The following is an 18238-nucleotide window of genomic DNA, read 5'->3' on the forward strand; positions in this document are numbered from 1 at the left end:
CTACAATGATATGAATTTCTACGACGAACATGTCAGGCTGTAAAAAAGTGACGAATTTTTAGCATGACAGAATCTAGAGCTAACTTTAAAAAATCATCTAGAAAGATTCTGAAGGTATTAAATTTTAAATTTTGGATATGTTAGATATCGAAAAGTCTAGTTTTTGAAAAAATCAAACGATTCATGATTTTGATTTTTCTACAATGAGATATGAATTTTCTACAACGAACATGTCAGGCTGTAAAAAAGTGACGAATTTTTAGCATGACAAAATCTATAGCTAACTTCAAAAAATCATCTAGAAATATTCTGAAGGTATTAAATTTTGAATTTTGGGTATGTTAGAGATCGAAAAATCTAGTTTCTGAAAAATCAAACGGTTCATAATTTTGATTTTTCTATAATGAGATATGAATTTTCAACGACAGACATGTCAAGCTGTAAAAAAGTGACGAAAATAAATAAAAAAGAAGGAAAATTACCTTGAGTATGCCCTTTTCGTCGTAGGCTCACAATCCATAATTGAAGATAAAATTATGGAGACAATGTATCTATTTATAGATGTCATGTGGTGGGATAGAATCATTCTCCTAGTTCAATTACAATTTCTTTTTGGCTTTGGCAATAAAATATAATATGAATATGAAATTGAGTAGGATTACAATTCCTAGTTCAATTACAATTTCTTTTTGGCTTGGGCAATAAAACATATATATGAATATGAAATTGAGTAGGATTACAATTCCTAATCGAATTATGATTTCCTTTTGGTTTGGGCAATAAACCATATATAGGAATATGAAATTGAGTAGGATTACGATTGTTAATTCAATTATAGTTCATTTTTAACTAAGGTGAACATAGTAACCGGTTAATGCTTCAAGCCTAGTCTCTAAAAGATAAAATATCTCGACAAGACTTGAAGCAGGGGGCATTTGTAATCATTTAAAATTTATTAAATATAAATTTATAAAATGATTCGGATTATATTGAATTCATAAATATATCCCTTAAATACAGGCATTAACTTGTGTGTTTTAAAAGCAGTATTATTCCCTTAAAATTTGTCATTAGTGATCTTCTCTTCTTTTATGCAGAAACGAAATTTTTTATTTTGATTAGTGATCTTCCATTTTTTTGGCAGAAACGATATTGAAATTTTCGTTGAAGGTATTTGTATCCGATTTCGTAATGAATATCACGATATTGCTAAAGCATTCAGGAATATGGGAGAGTGAGGTTAAATACAATCAATACAAAAGTGATGGGACAGTGGTTGGAGAAAATATTTCATATATGAATCTAATCTCAGCAATTGCTACTGAATTAAATATTGATGAATTGAAAAAAAATATTATTATCCGATATATTGTAGAGGGCAATTCTTCTCCGATGATAATTAGGAATGATATGGGTGTGAAGCTATTTATAGAAATAAAGAAGCAAGAGGTTGGATTCAGTATGTATCCGCTTTGCATCAATACAACTGATAAAAGTACTGAGGAGTTACAAATTTTTGATTCAAGCAGTGGTGCAATTATGTGTAATGAAAGTGGACAAAGAGACGCTAATGCTCTAAACGTTGTTGAATCAAACATTGGTGATTCTTGTTACATACCCGAGATGGAGAAAGAAAATTATATATCAGATACAAATATATCAAATGTGGAGACGAAACAATTGTACAAGGATAAAGCAACTCTTGTGGCTGTAATGATGAAATACAAAATTAAAACTAGCTTCAATTTTAGAGTCAAACGGTCAGATACAAAAAGGTATGTAAGTATTTCATATTTGATTTTTGTTTACACACTTTAGATAATGATATTTTTGGATAAATTTGAATTATTTACATGGTTAGTATATCACTTGGTGTTGGATAATTAAAAATTTATTTTGTATAAGTCAAAGATGCAATTATAATTGTGACAGTTTAATTTATTTTGTATTATTATGTTGACGTGTCTGTGAACATGTGTAAATATCAAAAATTTTGTATCAAATCTTAAAGTTTCAAGTATGCATTTTTACTACTAACTAACAAATTTATATTGGTATAATTGCAGCTATGTTTTAGAGTGTTATTCGGAGAATTGTTGTTGGAAATTAAAGGCGTCTGTTAGGAAAAACACTGATATATTCAAAGTAAGATACTTCAACAGTGAGCATGCATGTCCATTAAGGGATAGGGTATTAAGTAAAGTACAAGCTACTGTTGGATTTACTGGTGCTTTTACAGCTCCAAAATTGGTAAATCATAAAAGAAAACATACTCCAAATGATATAGTTGATGATGTTAGGGAAATGTATGGTGTTAAGATTTCTTACCAGCAAACATGACGTGCTAAAGAACGTGCACTAGAGTTGATAAGGGGCAATCCTGTAGATGCATATAAAAATATGCCAAGATACATACATATGTTGGCTCGGTGTATCCAAATTCTTATATACGGATGCACAAATCAGAAAAAAATGAATTTATGTATCTATTCATTGCTTTTAGGCCTTTGATGAGAGGGTTTGAGTTCTGTAGGCCTGTTGTTGTTGTTGTTGATGGTTCACATCTTAGTGGAGCTTACAAAGGGACGTTTGTATCCGCAAGTACTCTTGATAGGGCAGGTATGTCATGTTGCTGCATAATTATAATTTTTTTAAAATGATAATAATAACATTGTTTCAACATTATGTATCAAGTACATTAATATTGTGTGTTGACTATGTTAAGGTTGCATATTACCATTAGCTTACGGGATCGTCGATACGGAAAATGATTGTTCATGGACATTGTTCTTCACACAGTTCAAAAATGCATTTGGTGAGAGAGAAAAAATGTGTGTTGTTTCTGATAGAAACGAAAGCATAATTAAGAGTGTTAGTATAGTTTATCCAAATGTTCCACATTTTGCATGCATATGGCACTTGTGGAAAAATGTTTGTACATACTACAAGAGAAGTAAAAACACTCTAAGTGATCTGTTTTATTCGATGGCTAAGGCTTATCGGAAAAAGGATTTTGAAAAATTAATGGCTAAAGTGGAAAAAGTAGATGGCAGAGTTAAAAATTATCTTGAAGAGGCTGGCTATGAAAGGTGGTCTCAATCTCATGCAACCGTGAATAGGGGTAGAATGATGACATCTAACATTGCGGAATGTATCAATGGTTGTCTTGTTGATGCACGACAATTACCTGTTTTGGACTTATTGGAAGAAGCCAGAATTCTATTTGGTTCTTGGAACTGCAAAAATAGAGAAATAACATCTTATACAAAGGAAACAGTAGGGAGGAAATTTGAAGAGATATTGATTATAAACGCATCCAAATGTTTGAAAATGAAGGTATTTATTCATATCAAATATTATGTATCTTGCTTAAATATTTTAAGATTTTTTTTTGTATCAAAAAATCCAACAATAACTTTTTAAAAACTATTGTAGGTTGTTGCATCTTCAGAATTCATTTTTTCAGTTTATGAAGGTGGTATAAGATACATCGTTTGCCTTGAGAGAAAGAATTGTTCTTGTGGTAGATTTCAGCATGATGAAATACCTTGTGCGCATGCAATGGCTGTTCTGAAGAAGAAGAATATCAAAGATGTACACCCATACTGTTCTGATTACTATAAACCTGATGCATTAGCAAACAACTATGCAGTTCCAATGGAACCAATGCCGGACAAAAGTGATTGGATAGTTCCGGAAAGTGTTTTGGAAGAAGTTGTATTGCCACCAAGATACAAAAAAATGCCTGGTAGACCAAGAAAAAAAAGAAAGAAAAATGCAGATGAAAAGCTAAGCGGAAACACAAATTGTTGTGGACGATGTGGACAAGAAGGTCACAATAGAAGAACATGTACTTTCTTTCCAAAAGATTCATAATGATTATGTTTCAGGAGTTCCTTTAATAAATGTAATAGTGTAGCATTTGGTTCCACTGTTACACAGAGATTCTGATTCAATAAATTTCTTTGATCATTTGGCAATGTGTTCTCTATTTCTTTATTTTTTGTTAAACTCTATTTAAATGTGACATTATATTTATGTATCAAATACTTTATTTTATAATCCTTACTCAAACTTACTTTAATCAATATTAATTGTGAAAATTTCACCCAAATTATTTTCAGTTCTAATTTAATTTAATTTAGTAATATAGTATCATGTGTGTAGATAATTAAAAAAAATTCATATTTTGAAGGCAAATAATTGTTCGTAATATATATAAATCATAGTACTGAATATATCTTATTTGTACAAAAGATATTAATTTTTTTTTAAAAAAAAATGGCGTGTATCAAGTTTAATAACTAGTATCACTGTTTGTGATATTATATATTTTGATATTTCATGTATCATATACATAATTTAATTACGTATATAATTTTTTTTTTGTATCATACAATTCTTTATTTTTTGTTAAACTCTATTTAAATTTGACATTATATTTATGTATCAACTGCTTTATTTTATAATCCTTATTCAAACTTACTTTAATCAATATTAATTGCGGAAATTTCACCCAAATTATTTTCAGTTCTAATTTAATTTAATTTAGTAATATAGTATCATGTGTGTAGATACTTAAAAGAAATTCATATTTTGAAGGGAAATTCATTGTTCGTAATATATATAAATCATAGTACTGAATATATCTTATTTGTACAAAAGATATTAATTTTTTTTTTTAAAAAAAAACTGGCGTGTATCAAGTGTAATAACTAGTATCACTGTTTGTGATATTATATATTTTGATATTTCATGTATCATATACATAATTTAATTACGTACATAATTTTATTTTTTTTGTATCATACAATATATTTACGTATATATAATAAGTGTTTTTTATGACAATAATTACATTAGTGTAATTATTATTATAGTTTTGATACAATAATGACATTAATGTCTCAAAACACATAATCCTGAATTCATAACGGTGATAAAAAAAATTAAAGTAATAGAATAAACCATTTTAAAAATCAAAACACTTTCATGATTTAACAATATGTGTTGTTATGTTAATAAATACTTCAAACATCTTGTTTAACTCCAAAAAATAAAAAAAAAATTCAAACATTGAAAACTAACTAGCCTACATTAACAATTTCATCTTCAGATGATGGGTTTAATACATTCTTCATTCTTGGAGGGTCATCACTGTTGCTAACATATCCAGCATTCATCTTGTCGAGACCATACTTCAATAAAAGTATCGCATATCTTTTGCGAAGATAGCTACTCTCAAAACTATTACATGACATATTGATTTTGTCACTCAAAAATTCTGCATATACAGCTACAAACAGTCCGCAATCACTACAAAAATAATAAGATTAATTATAAGGATGAATTAGATATAAAAAATAAAATAAAATAATAAACAATACTCACAGGCTATCACTTATTTGTTGCATGTTGTCTTGAGCAAACTCCACATTAAACGAATGTTGTGGACCCAAAAGTTCTCCAGTTTTCATGTCTTTATATGTATCCAATGCATCCCAATCTGTTCGCTCCTTTTTTTCAAAGAAGCCACTACCATGAAGGTAGTTTGGAAGGATTTGAGACAACTTCTTGATGTCTGTAAAATGAACTCTCTTTCTTGATCCCGAAGTTGAGTCATACACCCTTATAAGCCTTTCTTTTAGAACCACAACAGCCAACACCCAATGAAAATTTTCATCACAGTTTACAGGAACGTAAACCTCATCTACTAAATGCCACGGTAAAGCAACAGGAATAGAAAAACCATTGATGATGTTAATGATAGACCTTTCATGAACTGATACGGCAGCAGCACGAATCATGTGTTCTTGTGTGCTAATTGTATCATCTGCATGACTGTTATAATACCCTTGAATATGCTTTGTTTATATGAGACTTAAACAAGCAATTGACTGTAGTATATCTATACTGATCCATGCTTCTTTGTTTGGACTTCTTGCGGAGATAGTAAAAGATTACATCTATATGCTGCAAAATAAGAGAAAACATAATACATGGTAAAATGTATTTGATAAGTGGAAAATATATGCAGGAACTGGTTTGATACCCTAACTGATAAATATATTTTAAATAATCAAGTTGATACTTAATATTAATAACAATCATATTAATAACAACATGATACAAAATAGTGTCATAGTATTTGATACTTATTATTAACTACATACAATATAGTAAGTTTTGAAGTGATACCTAAAAATCACAATTTGACAAAATAATGTATAAGATACCTCATCAGTCCAACATCTATTCGGCTGTGACATAGTATAAAACCAGTTCTTGTCCATAGGGAATGCGACAACAAAGTCAATATAATCAACACCAAATGAAGCAGACTTTGCTCTGTATTTTTCCTCGGATTGTTTCCTACACACATAAATAATTTTTAGAAACAAATTAAAATAATATTATACAACACAAAATTAGCAAGACATATTATAATAACTTACTTGTTCGCATGTGATTTTAAGAGACCTTTTTCAATCCATTGTGAAAACTCGTCCATCATACCTAATGACAATTGTTCAAGAATACCACAACCTTCAAATGGATAGAGTGGGAGAACATCATCATCTATTTTTGCCTTGCCTTTATCGTTGGATCCAAAATCTGTCAAATATGGAGACTGTAAAATTCTTGAAGGCATCCTGTGTCGTGGTGCTGGAGTCTCAGTATCAGGAGGAAGTGAAGATTTATTTACGGGTAGTTGGCTATCAGATAACCAAAAAGCACTCTCATTTTGTTCCACATGACTCATCAAACATAGTGGTTGGACATTGTTTTCCACTTCTGTAGATGTATCAACAGAAAACAGACTTGTAGTGTGCTTTTCTATGTTGTGCTGAAGTGTATCAACATCATGTTCATCCGCATTTAAAATCTTTGTGTCTGAGTGAGAGGCTTCACCAGTTGTATAATCCTAATAAATATTTTGTTAGACTAAATTCGGACACAAACAAAAAAATTAATGTATACTGATTCATAATATTTGTACTTACATTTTCATTATTAAGAGAAACTTTTTCAATCAAAACATGACTACGCTGTGGTGAGTGTATAACCTCTACGGCCTCCTTCATATGTTGTTCCTTTGAACAATCCATGTGATTAGGTGAAACAGATTGTTGGTCCACTTTATCTGTCTGTACAATACCAAAACATAATACATAATTCTATTAAACTAAAAGGCAGAAAAGAAAAAGATGAATAAAAAAAATTATTTTTAAGTGTCATATACAAACTTTTTCAATATTGATATCATTAACCTGTTCATCAGCATCAACAGCAGATCCACCAATATCTTGATCAACATTATGTTTCTGTTCAAAAAAAATAAAATCGATAAGTGCCAATGAAAATGAAACAAAAAAAAAAGAAAAATAATACCTTTTCAGTTTTGTTGTCTTTCTCGCCAACAACTTTCATCAACTCAGAATGATTTTTTTTCATCAACTCCACAAGACAACCAACTTGTTGGTCAACCTATATGCAAATTACACAATTTATAAAGAATTCATAATAAATAACAATTATTATAAAACATATAAGATAATCACAAAAAAATATATGATTGTAATACTAACATAACCCTTCAAGTATTGCTTCAGTCCCTCTAATTGTGAATTTTCGAAAATTACTTTTCGAAAATCTGAATTTACGGGAACATTAGATACATTGTCAGCTTGAGAAGTTGGTAAATCTGGAGTGTAAACATTCTGAGTTGGTTGCTTTTCTGCTGTTGTTGATTTGGAAACCTTTGTTTTATGTGGATGTACAACCTTTCTTCTCTTCGGTGGTGGGGTAGATCTTGTGCTAGAGACTCGTGGTGATCTCCTCAACAATTGATCCGGTGATTCAGATGAAAAGTCTTCAAATCCAGGAACCTCTTGTGGCTTCCCAACATCAATATTAACATTTGATGTACCAGGTTCATCATGAGTTACATGACTGGGTTGAGGTAATTGCAGTGTCGTACATTCCTCTCCAGTTGGCTGAATATTTGTACAGTTATGCTGAAAAATAACAAAATATTGAATCATTGTTAGAACGAACAAAAAATGTATCGATAAGTACCAAAAAAATACTAAACATTTATATATTAATTACCTCAGTGAAAACGCTTTTCATAAACATCTCAAATTTGGGCTTTTCAGCCACAACTTTCCAATTGCAAATTCTTGGAATAACATTTTTTTCTTTAACCGCAATCTCACTATCCAACACAGAAGCACATTCATATATCCATACATTAAGTGCATACGTCATACCATTTAATCGATACATTTTTTTCTCAGATTTGAACTCTTGTCTAAGTAAATTCATTAAACTTCTGAAAGCACGTTGACCCCACGGATACTGCCGATAAGTGTCATCTTCAACCATTAAAAAATCTTCAATTGGAATTGCTGCAGTACCAAGTTGAGATAATACAAAAGAGTGGATGAAAAACATGATAGCCATCTGAAGTTGATCATCAATATCATCCCAACCACCCAACATAAATCGATCTACCAGACGTTGTTTATTTACACTGTAATTGGGCCCCGGAAAATACCTCTGAACTAGCCTACTTCTTTTTGAATCTGGATATGTAAAATTCTTAATATTTCCACTGCATTTCAATCCAGTAATAATTGCAAATTCTTTCATAGTAAAGGTTAAGATATTTCCTTTAGCATGGCGAATGTGAAGTTCCTCGGCTAGATTATCTTGCTCCACCTCTAAAAGAAGTAAACACTTTGTGATCTGACCTTGGTAATTACATTTAGGAATATTCAAATATGAACCAAATATACTATTCCTAAATAATTCTATACCCTCAACCCCCATTGATTCCTCTAAGTCTCTTAATATGTTTGAATTGTAAGTACAACCAAACTTAAGAAAGTGTTTGGGAATTTGTTTAACCACATAATTCATATTCTGCAATTGAAAAAAGTGATATTGATATTTATTATAACATACAAGCTTAATATGATACATAAAATGCAAAAAATAAAATTGATACATAATTCTAAAAACGTATCGTAAGTCGGCCAAAATGATACCTAACAGACACTTTATAGCCTAACATGATAGAAAAAATGCAAATTCGTATTTGATACATAAGTGTAACTACAATTATAAGTCTGTCTACTTGATACTAACATGATATAAGTTTGTCTACTTGATACTAACATGATACAAAAAAGGCAAATTCGTATTTGATACATAAGTGTAACTACAATTATAAGTCTGTCTACTGGATACTAACATGATATAATTCTGTCTACTTGATACTAACATGATACAAAAAAGGCAAATTCGTATTTGATACATAAGTGTAACTACAATTATAAGTCTGTCTACTTGATATTAACATGATACAAAAATTGCAAAGTCATACTTGATAAATAAGTTTAGCTACAATTATAAGTTTGTCTAATTGATACTAACATGATACAAAAAAATGCAAAGTTATATTTGATACAGAAAAAAGCAAATTCGTACTTGATACATAATTGTAACTACAATTATAATTCTGTCTACTTGATACTAAATGATACAAAAAATTCAAAGTTATACTTGATACATAAATATAACTACAATTATGTATCTGTTAGTATTTTGTGAATCAGATAAATAATCTAAAAAATATAATTGATACAGGAAATTAAAATTATATTCTTATTAAAGATCTATTAAGCATAAACCCCAAAAGGAGGTGACAACCAAGAGGATGGGCAACTGGGTATGATTTATATAATTTTTTTTTTGAATTTCAACTTATTTATAAGTACTACAAATATGAGTCTGTTAGCATTTTCTGAATCAGATAAATACTCTAAAAAATATAATTGATACAGGAAATTAAAATTATATTCTTATTAAAGATCTATTAAGCATAAACCCCAAAAGGAGGTGACAACCAAGAGGATGGGCAATTGGGTTTTGATTTACATAATTTTTTTTTTGAATTTCAACTTATTTATACATTAGTAATACTTAATAAACAACATGTACAAAAAAATATAATTGATACAGGAACTTAAAATTATATTCTTATTAAAGATCTATTAAGCATAAACCCCAAAAGGAGGTGACAACCAAGATGATGGGCAACTGGGTTTTGATTTACATAAATTTTTTTTTGAAATTCAACTTATTTATACATTAGTCATACTTAATAAACAACATGTACAAAAAAAAAATAGTATTTTCTGAATCAGATAAAGAATCTAAAAATATTTTTTCTGATAACACAAAAATTCATTGCATGTGACAAAAAAAATAAAAAAAATTAAAATCGAAATACGTACCGGTGGCCGTGGAGGTCTGGACATGGCCATTGCAAGCTTTCTACCCCTCTTCTCGGGTGTCTTTGCATGTGCCTCTTCTTGTGTTTTATGATTCTTCGAACTTTGGTTATCCATTGTTAGAAAAAAATGGCGGACAGAGATGGCTGACAGATTAGACGAAGGCGTACGGACGGAGGCGGACAGATTAGACGACGGCGTACGGACGGAGAGCACAACTTTGATTTTCAAAGGAGGACAGGTAGAGAAAAATGGCGGACAGCTTAGAGGAAGGCGGACAGACGAAATCAAAGGCGGACGGACGGAGAAAATGGCGGACAACTTAGAGGAAGGCGGACGGAAGGAGGGAATCAAAGGAGACTGACTGAGAAAAATGGCGGACAACTAAGAGGAAAAATGAACAGTTTAGTAATTAATTAGGCGGACAGACGGAGAAAATGGCGGACAACTTAGAGGAAGGCGGACGGATGGAAGGAATCAAAGGGAGACTGACTGAGAAAAATGGCGGACAACTAAGAGGAAGATGAACAGTTTAGTAATTAATTAGTGGGAGTGGTGAAAAAGGTTTCTTTATTTTGGAAAAATAAAGAGTAAAATAAGGGATAATATTTAATTGGTTAGTATTAATTATGAGAGTCGTGTATGGGTATTTTATTTGGGGGAAATAAAGAGTATAATTAGGGGTAAGATTTAATTGGTTTGTATTAATTAGGATTCTAATTTATTTATGTATCTGTTAGATTAAATTTATTAAAAAAATAGGGATTTTAGTAATTTTTTAAAAAAGAAGGGAAATATGGAGGATATGTAAACTTAAGTTGTATATTCAGGTAATTATTCCCTAAATTAATTGATTTGGGCTACATTGGATGAACCCAATTTGTTAAACCCAATCTCATCTCATTCTAGAGCCCATCTTGACGCCACGTGTGCAAATGATGTGGTATGCCAAGTCAAATAAGAAAACCAATAGAATCATGACATGTGTCAAAGATGACAAGCCCGCTCCATAAAGCCCAAATGCCATGTCACTTCAATCTGATTGGCTGAACGGAATCCTATTCCAATCGCAACTCCTCTATTCTAAAACTATAAATAGGGGTCCTCATAATTCAGAAAAGAGACAGAAAATTCTAAACAATTCAGAAAAGGGACAGAAAATTCTAAACAAGAAGCTAGAGAAACTCTGTGGTACAAACGTCATTTAATTCTCTACAAAGCTACAAGTTTAAGAATTCAAGCATTCAAGTTCAAGAACGATCAAGATCAAAATCACCAAATTCAAGAACAAGCTAGAAGCCCTTGAATTCAAATAAAAGTCAAGATCAAGATAAAGTTCAAGTTCAAGTTCATCATAGATTCAAGAACAAGCTTTAAAGCTCTTGAATTTATATTTGAAAAGGCGAATTCAGAGGAACTATAAAGATTGTAACACTCGCATTTGAAATAATAAAACGATTGTTGCTATAATTTTCTGTTCTTGATTATTGTTTTCACTACGCGAATTCTATTGTCTACAATATGTTTATGAATAAACTGTATGTTTTTAAGTTAAGTATAAATTGAATTGTTTAAATCAAACAAGTTGTTACATATATCATGCTTGTATTTGTATTTGAAGTATATAAAGTATACTTGCATGTGTCTTAAAATTATGAAGTGAAAATATATATAAATAAAGCAGTTTAAACCAAATCAATATACACCTCCAAATACCTAATAAATTTAGTTATATAATTATACAATATTGGACTTGTGTAACTGTAATTTTCAAAATTTGATGAATGAAAATTTCAAATTTTGAATTTGAATTTGAATTTTTTAAAGTTATTTAAGGGGAAGTGACAGATTTTAGGAGATAGATTACTGTGTATGATAAGAGAAAGAATGTTTGATTTGTATAAAAGATGAAAGAGAAAACTTACACGTTTTGATACAAACCGTGGAACTTGCCGTGTAATTATTTTATTTAACTATAATAATTTTTTTATTTATAATTAATTAAACTACGTATAAAATTTTTAAGCGTGAAAAATATTGTACAAACGGGGGTAACCAATGGCGGGACATATATTCGCAAATTTTTAATGAAAGAGTTCAAAATCTAAGAAGTAAATATACAAACTAGCGAGAGGAGTTCGACATCTATTATACATATCTAAAAAATAATTTTAACCAATATATAAATAAAAATATTTTCACCGTCAACCTCCTCATTATACACACAGCGTCCGCCCCAGTAAGAATGCCGTACGCCCTATGTAAGTTCTTGTAGGTGCATTCTAAGCATGTCTTAGTTCCCCCTCTTCATCTATGGGCAGCTCATAGGGGCATTCTTAGCATTTAATAAGAACTCGCGAGACATAATATGAGTTTGGTTAATTCTTTACGGGAAAGAATGATTCTTCATACTTGTTCTAAAGCAAAACAAGAAGATGCCGTTCAAATCAGATTTTCTCAAAACAACTGACAATGAAGAGAGAAGCCATTTTCCTTGTTAAGATTGGAATTCAGCATGAGTTACAACAAATTAAGTGTACTACACCTCTCAAAAGAATAGAACCCCCACAGCACTCAGCAGCAAAACTACAACTAGCCTCAAAAAAATGCACAACAAAACGAGCCGGCAACAAAACTAAATATAACCAGGCCAGGCCACGCAGGCATGCCTGATGATGGACTTCGAAATCCTACATACCCTCTTCAACAAAAATTTGATGTCCCAATTGGACATCTTCCTCCTTAAACCTAGAAAAGAATCGGGAACATCTTTCCAATTGAAAACCAAACAACTAACTACCACCTCTCTTAACCACCTCAACTAATTACCTACAGAACCAATGCTACCTTTTCCTGCGAAACATAAGCTGAAGGAGAAGCAATAAGAGGCTCATAATGATCCGCCCCAGCACCACACCAACCTGCAATTACCAACGTACAATCTCAGATGGGCTAAAATATTAGCACTAGGATCTTTTATTCCAAAAATTTAACGTACCTGTTCCTTTCATGAAAAGGAAGAAAGGAGGTTCACATATTTCACATTTGGGACGATGTGGCAGAAAGAAGACACAATTTTCTTCATCAACCATTGCATCCGATCCATGAGCTTGCACCTAAATCCAACAGAAGAAAAGAAATTGTTTGATTAACAATCCAACATCACACAATTGAGAAATGTCAGCAACAAAGAGAATCATGACAAGAAACAAACCAAAGCGAAAGGAGCATAGGAGTTGAGAAATGAATTGCACACAATGTATCAAAATCCTTTTTGAGGGATCATCTCCTATTTATCAAAAAACAAAGAAGAACCTATGAAAAGAATAGGAGGATCACTAATATGACCACAGGTAAACCCGCTTTCTGAATAGACACATGTCGTCATTCCAAATTGAAAAAGTAACGGGCCACCCACTAGAAAGATAAAAATTATCTTTCTGAAGCATTCTACTTTCATTAGCATTGTTCTCATGGATATCATCGCTTATTGCTCTCATGACATTGTCTTTCGATTATCAAATTATGCAGCTTCATACAGAGAAAAGCCTGAATAGCACAATTTGGAAACTGAAACAAAAACAATACACTGCATAACTGGTGCATCTTCAGAATGTTCATGCTGATTGTGTAATCTTATCGTTTTCAAGGGAATGTAAAAGTCATGCTAAAGAAGATGAGTGTAGAATATTGTTTTCTTACCACAAAGATCTCTCTTTTAAACTCGGTTGCAAGACACTCAATAGCTATATCGTCTCCAAATGCAGCCGCATGACCATCACAATTTTCATCTACAGTTAATAAACCGTCCTCAGTATACTGCAAAGTGATGATATCATATTCATCATCAGGTGAACCAGAAATCGACATGTACTTTGCCCAACTTGGACCATCATCCACAGCTATGCATCTCTCTTTGTATATAGACTCAGCAGCCAATTCTCTTCAATGTCAAAAAACTATTATAAAAAAACACAACCATATCCAAAAAAAATTTGAAAGCTACTCAATCAATTTTACACTTGCTATAAGCCTAAGACCTAATTAACATATACCAGAAAAACCAAAGTTTTGAAAATCTTTTCCGGGCAGATACAGACAGTGGTGAAAACCCAGCAAACAAAACTTTGATTTCTTCTTCGTATCAAATTAATTACAAATAAAAGCAATTCCCACTTCAAAGAGGACATTCTCGATGGCAAAATGCATGAAATCCTTAACGGAATGAACCAGATCTAAACTTTCTCATCCAGATCTAACAAATAACAAGAATTTAGGCCTCAATCCCTAATGCATAAAATGAATAATTAGGCGAAATGGATAGGAAATTACCGCTGCATTCCGAGGTGAACAAGCTCGGAAATAGCCGATTCCAGAACCTCCCTATCGTCCTTCTTAGCTAATAGCTTCAGCTCTTGAACCACATGAATACCCCAACCAGATTTCAGATCCGGAGAATACATGTGCTTAATCGCCGATTCAATCGCTTCTTTCTCCGATCCAAGATCTTCCAAGAACCTCCGCACAGTCCTCCGTCTCAGATCTCTCGCGTACGACACCGTTTTAACCCCCATTGATTTCCCACAAGCCGTAAAAAGACAGTTTCCGTCTGCCTCGACTTCTCCGCCGTGGCTCAACCGGAAAACCATAGAAGCATTCTGATCCTGAGGATGTTTCCACAGCACTCCTTTAGACTGAATCTTTATCAAATGCCTTCTCTGCTGGTCCTCTAAAGATGAAACATTTTCCCAGGAAGATGTATCAACGACGGCGACAGGGGTGATCGCCGGCGATGATTGGTCAACGAGGTCGATAGATGATGGAGTAGAGGTAGGATCCCGCCATGGAATCACCGGCGACGATGCTGTTGAGTCGCAGATGAGTTTCCCCATTCTTGATAAAAAAAAATTTGTTCTATTTGGACACTACAATGGCGGAAACAGAAAGTGGGGAAAAAAGGAAAGAGTGGTTAGGGCAAACGGCTACATTTTACAGGAGTTGAAAGTGTTGATGGACACGTGGACCAATCAAAAGTCTTTATTTACTGTTTTTCAAGTTTTGTCTACGGGTTTTGGTGAAGCGGGTGACAGCTGTATTCAAACGACGTGGCATATTATTATTGGTTAACAGAAAAATTGTAACGTTATGGGTGTTTCAAGACCCACGTTCTTTTCCCGCTATGGGCATATTCTCATATATATACGTTACGTTGTAAAATAAAATAATGAAATAAAACCTTCTTTTGTTTTTCCTGTCCTTGAAAAAGGTGTAGTGATGGATAAGAACAATAATATTCTATCCATCTTATTTTAGTTGATAATATTTAATGGATTATAGAATTTAAGAAATAATAAAAACGTTAAATGTGTATTAAATTGTCTTTAAAAAAAGTAAATTTATTTTTCTCTTTCTTCATAAATATATTAGAGTAGTTCAAAATTAAGTGAGACCAACAAGAATAAAAATGAATAATATTTTTAAATATTTATGATTTAAGAATATTATGACATTCTTTTTTATACTAACAAAAATAAATAAATAATGTCACACAAAATAAATGGAAGGAATTTTGCTAATTTTACTAATTGGGTTTAATTTTTATATATTATAATATCAAAAATAATTGTTACATATTATGATAGCGGTATTTAATTTGATGTACACTTTTGTTATTTCAACATTTATTTGTATTTTTTATCGGTTCAAGTAACAGATAATTTTGTAAACATAGCAAATATATATAAATCTTTTTTTGTGGCTATGTCTGCGACTTTTTCATTATCAACATAGAAAATGTGCTGCCGCTTGGGCAACACAATTATAACCACAAAATACAAATCCTTTAAGGTCACATGAAATCAATTTTTGAGGTTGAGTTTGTGTAATGTCTCTTTACAATTTTTTATGGTATTTTATTTTAGTAGAAATCTAATATTATTGTTTAATTAATTTATTTATTATAACTAAAGGGACAAAGGGCCAGGTTAAATCAAAATAAATGCAGGGAAAATGTCAATCATATTTAAAGAAGTTCATCAGAATACATTTCAAATAAAATTATATTTAAAGTTCAAAAAGTAAGGATAAAAAATTAAGAAAATTCAAAATTGGCCTACAATTTCAGATTTATGTTAAAAAAGATCTCACTATACAATCCATCAACTTTTTTACCTTGAAGCTCATGATCTTGAACTTTATTCTACTTTCTAGTTCATTGTTTTTTCATTAATTTTTGGATGCACTATAAATTTGAATACTCTGACATTGACACAAAGTCAATTGAAATACTTGCACAGTATAATTATTCAATTGCAACATGACAATTGTATCGTGCATACTTGATTAAAAAAAACTAAGAGAAATCAAAATTTTAGATGTATAAACACGACACATGATGGATATAATATATTTCATATGATACAGACAAACTAATTTAGGATACTTACCGAATACAATTCATTTTGGACATTAATTGAACCGAATATGTCTAAGGGAATTTAAACTAAATACAATATTAAAAAACTACAAGTGAATCTAATACAATTCTATGAGGATACAACTAATTTGGGATACATAAAGAAGCTAATAGAATGCAGTCTTCTTCATCGCCAACTCATGATATGTCATGTAGCTAAAAGCATAACTATTTTAAATGCAGTTTCTAAAAAAAAAATCTTGTGAAGTGAAAGAAAACACACACACATCATGTAAGTCAACTATAAATACAATTATTGGTTAGCTACAAAACATAATACAAAATATAAAATTGTTTATGTTCGTTCAACTTATACATAAAAAATAAATATGTAAAAACAAATTTGACTACAAACTCTAGAAACATTCAAAATATTTTCAAATAATTTTGTGAAACAACTAAATACCTAAATGCTAATGTAGATTATACTAAATCTGAAATATAAAAACAAGTCATAAAAAAAGATAAAAAGAATTATTTAAAATACTAAAAATCTAAAATACATAAATATTTGATGAGTATGTTAACAAACTCACATAAAAATAAAAAAATGACGGAAAAACCTAAATACATACAATCTGAAATTCAACATAATGTGTGATTTTGAAAATAATATCTCACGAAATCTTGCAAAATAAATGATGACTTCGAAAATACCTTAATCAATTGAGAGATTTCTTGATTAATTGATAGATATGAACAAATTGGTATTAACTTGAATAATCAGTTCTTCTTCAACAACGAGGGAGAAAATAATGGTGAAATTTGATGAAAAAAAAAAGAAGAAGAGAAAATGTGAATGATGGGGATTGTGAAAACTGAAAATTTGATGAAAGAGAAAAAAAAATGACAACATGAAAGATGAAAAATAAATTTAATGGTATTAAAGCCTAGGAATAAGTGTAAATAGGTAGTGGATGTAGAATTTGGTTCAATGTTAAACTATTTTGACGAATAAAATTCGGATACAAATTTTTTTAATAAAATATTAAAATTTTTGACATTTTCAATAATTATTTTAAAATATATATGTTTTTACTAATTAAGTTAGGGATTGTGGCTAGTTTTCTAATTTAGGAAGGATATAAATCAAATGATCAGACCCAAACAAAATATTATTGATACAGGAAAGAAACAAGATACACAGCACAAACTCTAAATCTAGAGGATTGCAGGAATCAAACAAATCATGAGCGCATCCAGTTAAGAAAGGAAAGTAAATATTCAATCAATCAAATCAAAATTCACAGCTTGCAATAATTAAAGGAAAACACACAAGGAAGTTTTCTCAAGTAAATCAAGAAGGACAAGATAATCAAATAAAGGTGAAATCAAGGAAGAAATATCGGACAACCAGTCAAGATCAAAATTAGGAGAAATCAAATCAAGTGATGAAGATCAAGCCATGACTCAAGATCATCTAACAAGGAAAAATTGATTCGTCATGCACATAGCTGATATG

General features: G+C 30.9%; 2 protein-coding genes and 1 pseudogene across 2 annotated transcripts; 1 reads left to right on the plus strand and 2 right to left on the minus strand.

Moving 5' to 3' along the window:
- Positions 1-1191: 1191 nt before the first annotated feature.
- Positions 1192-3876, plus strand: LOC138348664 (uncharacterized). The gene is made up of 5 exons (XM_069298231.1): positions 1192-1775; positions 2067-2306; positions 2504-2619; positions 2726-3336; positions 3436-3876. The coding sequence occupies exons 1-5, from the start codon at positions 1192-1194 to the stop codon at positions 3874-3876; spliced, it is 1992 nt and encodes a 663-aa protein (XP_069154332.1).
- Positions 3520-10418, minus strand: LOC138348665 (uncharacterized; annotated as a pseudogene).
- A 2356-nt stretch (positions 10419-12774) lies between these two features.
- Positions 12775-15552, minus strand: LOC101253897 (uncharacterized). The gene is made up of 4 exons (XM_004239198.5): positions 14634-15552; positions 14004-14244; positions 13300-13417; positions 12775-13222 (listed from the first exon to the last, which is right to left on the minus strand). Exons 1-4 carry the CDS (start codon positions 15191-15193, stop codon positions 13131-13133), a joined length of 1011 nt encoding a protein of 336 aa, XP_004239246.2. The 5' UTR covers positions 15194-15552; the 3' UTR covers positions 12775-13130.
- Positions 15553-18238: the final 2686 nt, after the last annotated feature.

The sequence above is a fragment of the Solanum lycopersicum genome, chromosome 5 (assembly GCF_036512215.1).
Source record: "Solanum lycopersicum chromosome 5, SLM_r2.1".
Taxonomy (NCBI): Eukaryota; Viridiplantae; Streptophyta; class Magnoliopsida; order Solanales; family Solanaceae; genus Solanum; species Solanum lycopersicum.

Excerpts from the sequence above, each read along its gene's own strand:
- LOC138348664 (XM_069298231.1), top strand. The coding sequence starts at position 1,192 with ATGAATATCACGATATTGCTAAAGCATTCAGGAATATGGGAGAGTGAG. Across the intron at positions 1,776-2,066 it reads AAACGGTCAGATACAAAAAG|CTATGTTTTAGAGTGTTATT; the intron begins GTATGTAAGTAT and ends GTATAATTGCAG. Across the intron at positions 2,307-2,503 it reads GTTGATGATGTTAGGGAAAT|GCCTTTGATGAGAGGGTTTG; the intron begins GTATGGTGTTAA and ends CATTGCTTTTAG.
- LOC101253897 (XM_004239198.5), bottom strand. The coding sequence starts at position 15,193 with ATGGGGAAACTCATCTGCGACTCAACAGCATCGTCGCCGGTGATTCCA. Across the intron at positions 13,418-14,003 it reads TTAAAAGAGAGATCTTTGTG|GTGCAAGCTCATGGATCGGA; the intron begins GTAAGAAAACAA and ends TGTTGGATTTAG. Across the intron at positions 13,223-13,299 it reads CCTTTTCATGAAAGGAACAG|GTTGGTGTGGTGCTGGGGCG; the intron begins GTACGTTAAATT and ends TGGTAATTGCAG.